The sequence below is a fragment of the Bombus vancouverensis genome, chromosome 7 (genome assembly GCF_051014615.1).
Source record: "Bombus vancouverensis nearcticus chromosome 7, iyBomVanc1_principal, whole genome shotgun sequence".
NCBI lineage: Eukaryota > Metazoa > Arthropoda > Insecta > Hymenoptera > Apidae > Bombus > Bombus vancouverensis.
Genome location: NC_134917.1, coordinates 9,742,722 through 9,751,678, shown reverse-complemented (window position 1 = coordinate 9,751,678; position 8,957 = coordinate 9,742,722). Strand labels below are relative to the sequence as shown.

The following is an 8,957-nucleotide window of genomic DNA, read 5'->3' as shown; positions in this document are numbered from 1 at the left end:
TCTCGAAGGAAGACGAGCATTAGCCGACTCAAGCGGACTATTATTTCTCGTGATCGTTGCCAGGCTTGTGCAGAAGTTGCTGTTGAATTGTCCCCGTGTACCAGGAATCGCGGTGAGCAGGGCGACGATCCTTCCACCTCGAGCTCCGCTTTCCCCGCTGTCTTTTAGTTCGTCCAACTCAACTACGATTGCCTTACCGAGATTTGTGTACCCTTTCGAATTGTTCCACTCCGTCGTGACAAATTATACGCTTCTATATGTATGATCTAGTTTCATAGTGGCACGATGTCGAATCGCCACGATGATATTTACTTCCGCGCGGGGAATCGAGTCCGCTTTCAAAAATCTTTCGCGTCCCAGTGACTCGCTGCACAGTTCGTTGTACTTTCTTGGAGAAGTCATTCGTACAGATTACCCTAAGCGAAATCAGCGACAAACTCTTCGTTCGATTGATCGCTTGTCGTTTCTTGCTGCCTTTCTCTCCCTGTGATTAAGATCTGTTTTGAATTCCCTTATTTTTCACCTACGTCTCTCGCCGATATTACTTCGCCTCGTGAGATTGCAAATTTCGCGGGTCACCGGTATGAAAACTGATCCTTCGAATTGCGTTTAATAACAAAGCTGCATGGTTATTCGAGAAATTGGAACGGTGAATAATTTACGGGCCTGTAATTTGAAGAAATGTATCAGGAACTGTGCGAAGATATCACCATTCCATATATTTATATTTTACAAGTTAATAATTACTTTACATGTATTATACTATAGCTTTGCTTCGTATCGTATTCCCACATTTTGCTTATTTTATATTTCATATTCCTCCCATTAAGCATTGATTATATTATATCACAGTAAACATATGAGACAAGCAAAATAATTCAATTTTAAATACACAATGTCTTTTTTTCTCATAATTGCTATGTAATATCATAATACATATACATACGCATACACATACCTAGGAAAGTGTAGCGTGTAAATAACACTCGATGCAATTTCAGTAATTTTTCACTTTATTAATAGCAGGAGCTTTCGTGTATGTAAGAATTACATAATCTCCATTTTACACATTTTTATACTAAAAAAATAACACATGCGACATAAGTACATTTGGAATATTTTCATCGTACGAAATATATGCTTCAGTTTCCTTACATTTTTATACAATACCTCGTTAACAAAGAGCAATTTATGCTTCACGATGTTACACTTCCTTAACCGCTACGTACTTAGATATTATACAAAAATATTTATTCTAACATTTATACAATATTTTTCACAATTATAGGAATCAAAAGTGCTTGGGAAGAACCCTTTTTTTAAACTGGGTGATCTTTTAATACCACTGTATACCTTTACATATATTCTATATTTTTCGAAATATTTAATCACCTCCATTTAAACCGAACACTGTACACGCGTGGGGAGACCCGAAGAAATCGTATACTTTCCTTCTAAACTTATCTTTCTTTTTTTACATTTTCTTTACACTTAACAATCCTTATTAATAAAATATCGATAAACGCGTAACGATCGCTGTTGCCTAAAAGCACAGTGCATAATAAGAAACTACTAATATTAGAGAGGAGTAGGGTTTCTCTATTTTCTTTATTATCAAACAATTTGTTAATATCCGCCTTTACAAGCAATTAGTTTCACTTAAAATATTATCTCAATGACGTTTTTAATTCTTCTTCTACATTTCCCCTTCGTTGATATATCACGAATTTGCCACTCAGAACTTAGCCAATACTTTAAACAAACATATAACAAATAAATCTCATATTCAACTGCTCCCTTATTAAACATGGAAAATACGACTTATGATGTTCTTTACCCGTAGTGTTCGCATACATGTAGCGCAGAAAAAACAGCGTTTGTAACTTGAAGCGTTCGATGATTAGACATAAAATAGCTGATAGCTAGATACGTAATCTACATATAGTTGATTTATATTCTTCCTTGTTTCAAGCTACGTATCCAAGGCCACTGGCAGAGATCGCCAAGAGTCTCAGGGCGTTACTCGCGTATGACGCGTGCAATTTCTCGTGGAATTATTCCACGCACGCCAACGGCAGTTCGTGATATATGGACAGGCGCATAAAAGACATGTCCCTCCTACACGAGTGACCTATGACCGGAGCCGAATATTGAATCACTTTAATATCTCAGAACGAGACAAGGGACGTACGACGACGAGTCACGGCCCGTGTCCGACCTTGTCCCCTCTGTACGTTCTCCATCGTGTCTGTATCACGTGCAATACCTACCTACGTAACAGAACCAACGTAAAACATCGAACATTCCTTACTTAAACGTTGCGAAATCCATCCCTCTCGCCCTCCAAATATCTAGCTTCGCGCGTTCAACGTGCGTGAATTCCGCGTGGTACTCAGGAACGCTTAGGTTCCAGAGGGTACAATGGGATATGTTATAACGAATGATCGTAAAATAAATAAATGCTTTAACTAGACTGCTGATGTTTGTTCATGATCGGGAAATTTGAAAAATGCGAAAACACTCTACTTGAACATAGTATAGGAAAATATATAAAATATTTGAAATACAGAAAATTATTAGATGCTTAGAATATTGGATATAAAAAGTATAGAAATGCTTTAGATGTTGTATATCCAATACTCTACGTATTGGATATTTCTATATCTAAAATTATAAAATGTTTGCAAAAATATCTAAAGCTGGGTGAACAAAACGAATCTCTAATTAGATACTGTTTGTTCGATTATATTCACAAAGATATGAGATAAACATCTGCAATGTAATTATAACGAACAGTTCTTAGGAATAACATCACAATGTACGCATTTATATATGTATTTTTTATTTACATATATGTATGTTAGAACGAACTGATGTTATAATGAAGTTCTAGGACCAATTATTTCGTTCTACTATATCCCATTGTATATATATTTGTGAGGAAATACATAGAAAAATTTAAAGGTACATAGTTCAAGAACGGTGATACAAATATAAAACAGATACAATAGCGAAATACAGTAATTAAAGTATTATGAATATTATAGGATCCTTAAACGAGAGTGCACGCAGTAACAATAATTTATTGGTAATTTAAATTACTGTTTCGGATAAGCTTTGTACAGCGTAACAACTTGCTTCCGCTCGATAGAAGTTGCGTCAATTTCTATTGAGATATACAGAAAAGTACTTAGATACGAAATTAAAAAATTAGGAACCATTTATGTAAAATATAACACAGTTATTGCTTAGCGAAATTAACGAATTCTAAAGGCTATAAAAAGGTTTATTTATTTATTTATTCGTTTATATAAGGGAAACTGTCTCATTACAAATCTGAGTTACAATATTTTGGAATTTTGTTCGTCATATCGTAGTATGCACGAGTAAAATAATATTATCGCGAAATTACAAAGAATGTATGAAAACAGTGAAACAAATTTAATTTCTGTTTGGATGGTCATGGTCAACAACAAGTAGAATGGAAGTTTTGAAGGATTTGACAGATCCAAAAGCAAAGATCTTGCAGAGTTACGTATTTCACTGTTCTGCAGCAATTTTGAGAAGAAGGTGGAGAGGAGCGAAAAGATCTTGAAAGAACATTAAGTTCATTTTTACATTTATAAGTTTAAACGGAAAAATAAGATCGTTAATACGTCTTCATTCTTCTGGAGAGCAATGAAGAAAGGTTTGAATAAGCTTATAACTAGCATAGTACCTTCCGTCATAAACCATAAAAATCTAAGAAACTTATATATTTTTTTGTTTTTTATCCATTTTTTTTATTTATCTTGATTGACGACAGTCCAGATTATGTTGGCATACTTTAAAATAGGCCTAATTATCGATATATAAAGCACTTTTAAAGACGTTACACCTGTTACAGGTTGAGCATGAACGTTTGATTAGGCTTAGAGATTTCTATGCCTTATTAATCGTACGACAAATACATTGATGAAAACATATTCGTGAATATACTATAATAAATATTTCAATGACGTTTTTAATTCTTATAATATTATAATATAATAAATATACCTAACTCCGAGGATCGCAGACTTGTTCGATAATGTCGCACATTTACATTACATTACGTAATTCGCGTTATACGGCATTTCGATATATTTAGTTCCAGTTCGTTCAAAGAACGCCAGTTTGCTAATCTGGTTAGAACAGATTGCAAGTTCACTTAATGTTCATTAAATCGACTTTCAGATACAGAGTACAATAAATAACGCATTAACATGGACAAATTCACTTAAATTATTGATGAAAATAACAGATAATATGGACCAAGATGTGATCCTGGCAATACTCATCATTTGACTTTGATTATCTTAAAAAAGTTATTACGAACGAGCACTCTTTGGGTTCTGTTATACTTCCACGGGAACCAAAATTGTATAACTTTTATACGAGTATTTGATGGTTGATTGTCTGAGAAACCTTATAAAGATCGGTGAAGATAACATGAATTTACTTTCTTCTGTCAGGAGCTATTGACACATAATTACCGAAAACCGATAGCTTTGTAACTGTCGACCTATTAATTATATAACCATATTGAGATTTACGCATAAGATTCTTACATTGTTTGTGAATCATGTATACAATAATTTCTTCAAAAAATTTTAGAGAAACATCGGTAGATTTAGGTAAATAATTAATTTTAAACACGAACGTATCAATAGCACAGAGGAGATTACTATGTAGAAAATGTCTACCATTGCATCGGTGATTAGACATTCGAGTTCGTCATTTCAAACGTTACAATTCAAATCTTCAAAAAATCTATCTCAAGTCCCTTTCTGTTTTGTTGCAAGGATACGAGCTTTCTTTCGCTCCTCCTCATCTTTGCTGCAGCGAGCTTTAGACATTGCTCATCCGTTATTTAGCAAACGTTGAAACAATCGACTTCAATGTTTAATTGCGTTATCTGCATCATTGATAAAATGCTTTTGTAGCTATCATTAAAGACGCTGGCAACTGTAAATGTTGCAATATCAATTGTATGTTTTTCATAAACTGATGTTTTTGGAGCCCTATAGTCCAAATTCAAACTTTCGAATTTATCTTTTCTCTTGCGTAACAGCACTAATTTCAAGAGACGGCGTATTAGAAAGACTATCTGCCTCTATTCCGCCAAACGTAAAATCTTCAATGAATTCAAACTTTTGTTACTCTTTTGTGTAAATCTAACTTCGTGTAAGTTCGCATAATTTTAACACATCTTCTAAGTTGACTTCTTCGTAAATTGGGCCAATTACATCTCGAACAATTTGGTGAAGGAGACGTTTGTGCACATAATAGCGTAATGTGTTCTTTGTCTTTGCTTGTTGCCAAATGCACCAAGAATTTTCGTCAGTTGAACACATTTGCTGCTGAACATTTTCATTGGTTAATATCTTGTGATGGAAAGTACTTCACATGACTTTCTTCGTTTCTTTCTTACAATGAGAATTTCTCTTGATAACAAGATCATAATATACGGTCAATTCATTTACTAATTTATCAGTAAGTTTTTGCTTACTGCCTTGCATTTCACAACAGACTTCCCATCCTTTTTCTCATTTTCTTCGCATGGACAATGTATTCCTTCTTGAGGATTACTTGGTCTCTAGAAAATCTGATTTTGCATCAATTACAGCTTTGAACGTTCTATTGTCTCCATCCTCTATATAATTTGTATAATATTACAGAATACTTTTTTTGTAATCTTTGGGACAGTTCTATACATCGACTGCATGTTCCCTGACGATTCTTCGTAATTGGCACTTTGATATGTGTATTAAAAAACACGTAAAATATGATGTATTTATAAAATCTTTATTTTTATTATTCTTTTTTTATATTAAAACTTATATTAAAGCTAATAATGAAAGTTCTTTTATGTGACTTCGCCAAATATTAACTTATGTTAATTTATGTTCACTTACATTAACTTATTTTAATTATGTGAAAATCGATTCATAGACAGCTTTAGTTTATTTCTTTTTTGGTACTTTTATTTGGCTTATTTGCAACTTATTCATAAATTTATTATAATTCATGTAGTAAGAAGGGTCACAAATAAAAGACTCGTTGCCAGCCTGTATATTTGTGCACATTTCATAAATCCACCTACGCCATATAAGATAATGCATTTAATCAACTCTTTCGAATATATGAAGAGAATCACAAAATACGCACATCTCTTCCGCAGACATTTGCATTTTTAGTAGAAACCATCCCCGAGAAGAAGAATATATTATCAGTATAAAGTAATGTAATCGTAGGGGAAAAATATAACATTTCCTTCCAAATGCACCAATGTCTTGTGATGGAAAGTACTTCACATGACTTTCTTCGTTTCTTTCTTACAATGAGAATTTCTCTTGATAACAAGATCACATCAAAACAAATAGGTAACAAAAGAAATAAAGACATTTTGATACCCGTGTATCTGATTTTACCTACAATCAAATACCTGGCTTTATCTCGAACGAAGTAATTTATTAAATATTATATATTTACATTTCAATATGCGACAAGAATTCAGGTAAAATATTATTACCGTGTAAGGATTACACAATACAATTCAGTACTTACTGTAATAGATTCCTTAAAGCACGAAAAAGGCCAATTCGCCAACACACTGAAACCTTTCAACCCGAAATTTTTAAACTTTGCTGCATGACAAACTATGATGTTCCTTGTTCTATGATTCATCTAATAATGATGAGATATACATATTGACTCCATGTGCAACAATAAATTTATACATACACGCGCAATAATATGTAGCTATCCGGCTATACATGTATATCGCATTCTCCTACTTCTATTTTGATTTTCTGTCTCTGGCCCTTTTCAAATTTTGCCTATTCGGAGGTCGATGATTTTTTTAAATATTTTCGTGCCAGTTTTTTAAATATTGATCATCCTTCTTGGTCCAAAAATTTCCGTTTCAATTCATTCATATTCATTTATCACAAATTATATAAATATATAATAGCTAAGTAAACTAAGCCTAAATACATATATAACTAAGAAACTAATTAAATAATGATAAACGTATAATTAAGAAAGTAACAAAATAATCTAAATAATAACGAATCGTAAAGGCCGACAAGAGAATTACACGACTGTTGCAAGATACTTGCTCGACGACGCTCATTGAACTAATACTGGAACTCCAATTTTATACGAAATAACACAAAAGCGCATGATCTCTGTAGCTCCGTTAACTGTCAGAATTTTGAAAAATCGCTTTGACATATGGTACTCTACATATATTTGAAACTTTCAGAAGATTAAATTAAAAAAAACTGAAACAAAAAACCAAAAAAGGATTAAATTGTTATATATTTTTATAATTAATTTTAATTAATTTAATTAATTAATTTATTAATTTATTTAATAAATTAATTGATTTATTTAATTAATTAATTTATTAACTAATTTATTAATTAATTTAATTAATTTAATTAATTAATTTTTAATAATTTTATAAAAAATGTGAAATTAAAAACAAGTGTTTTTAAAAAAAATAAACTATAACAATTATTTAAATAAGCTTTTTTCCTGCCGTTGTTTAGTTCACCCAGAAGAAAAATATATAATAATTTAATCCTTTTTTGATTCTTTGTTTCAGCCAAGAATTACGAGGTGGATCTTTCCCGCCGATCGAAGACTGTAGCGACAAGACGCCCATGAAATAAGCTTAGAGATCTATTATAATTTATTTTTTTACTTTAAAAAAAATTTTTTTGTATTCGTTAAATATATATGTAACCATACCTCAAAATTTAATAACCATTTCTTTCTTTCTTTCCCTTCTAGAAAAAATCACTAGAAAAAAAACGCTGTTTTAGAACATTCTAATTCAGGATACCCCCTTGAGACGATTACGTTCATGCTCGAAATATTTACAAATGTAAAATGTTACATTTAAAATATAAATTCTCTGTAACAGTATGCAGATACATTTTTTTTTAATCACAATTTCATCAGGTCATAAAATCTGCAAGAAAATATCTTGATTTCAACGTGTTATTTATCTTCCGCGTTTAATTATATATATGAGTTATTTTAAATACTACGAAAAGCTAGTAAAGTATAGTCTCCTCGCGTTTTACTTTTCAAACGATTCAAGCTCTATCTTATTAAACAAAGAATAGCTGCTTTTGTCTTTACGTGACATTGCTAATAACATTGATCGTGTAACATATTTCCTAACAAAAAATTTTCTTAATCTTCATGATTTACAACGAGAAATTACATCTACTGTACTCCATTTACAGAATGCAAACGCCAACGACGCTAAGGAAATCAAGTAAAAATTCTTCTTCTCATCACATTGTCTCTTACCGTTATTAACATACGATACAATTAATGAAAAATATGAAAGGATCGAATTACACAGAAAGATCATAATATGGAATGATTTACGAAGAAATAGCATAATTATTATATTAAGTATAGAATGAAAATAAATGTTTGTAGCACAGTATTTACAAATCTCTTGGTCAGAAATATTTTCAAGTTAATACGCTTGAGATTTAAACTGTACAGAGATAAATACATTATTATCTATTAGTATACGATGATCGTTTATTAATCAATAATAATAACCAATAGTCCTTAATAAAAAAATAGATTTTTTTAAAAGAAGGTCGCTCGAAATGATTTGTAAGGAAAGAAGCCGATCGAGAAATTAAGGATTCATCGTATTTGCAGTCATAAAATATAATTAACAAGCCGTTTGAATTGTCTACACGTATTTAAAGGTATGATATACAGTATTTGCAAATACTGTACTTAAGGCTAACTCTGCTGGAAAGATTTATTTTCACTCTAAAGCTATGCACAGAGATCGAACTGTAATCTTTCCAGTCGGAATTAACAATAGCAATAATCGCCTGTAGTCAATTAAGTACTAGATCATAATCCTCGATCATGAGTTATTTAAATAATTA

The 8,957-nt window shown here is 31.7% G+C and overlaps 1 protein-coding gene across 1 annotated transcript; it reads right to left on the bottom strand.

Moving 5' to 3' along the window:
- Positions 1 to 3,807: 3,807 nt before the first annotated feature.
- LOC143302925 (uncharacterized) lies at positions 3,808 to 8,866 on the bottom strand. The gene is made up of 2 exons (XM_076619998.1): positions 5,427 to 8,866; positions 3,808 to 5,134 (listed from the first exon to the last, which is right to left on the bottom strand). The coding sequence occupies exons 1-2, from the start codon at positions 5,538 to 5,540 to the stop codon at positions 4,892 to 4,894; spliced, it is 357 nt and encodes a 118-aa protein (XP_076476113.1). The 5' UTR covers positions 5,541 to 8,866; the 3' UTR covers positions 3,808 to 4,891.
- Positions 8,867 to 8,957: the final 91 nt, after the last annotated feature.

Excerpts from the sequence above, each read along its gene's own strand:
- LOC143302925 (XM_076619998.1), bottom strand. The coding sequence starts at position 5,540 with ATGCAAGGCAGTAAGCAAAAACTTACTGATAAATTAGTAAATGAATTG. Across the intron at positions 5,135-5,426 it reads AAGAAACGAAGAAAGTCATG|AGGCAGATAGTCTTTCTAAT; the intron begins TGAAGTACTTTC and ends TTGGCGGAATAG.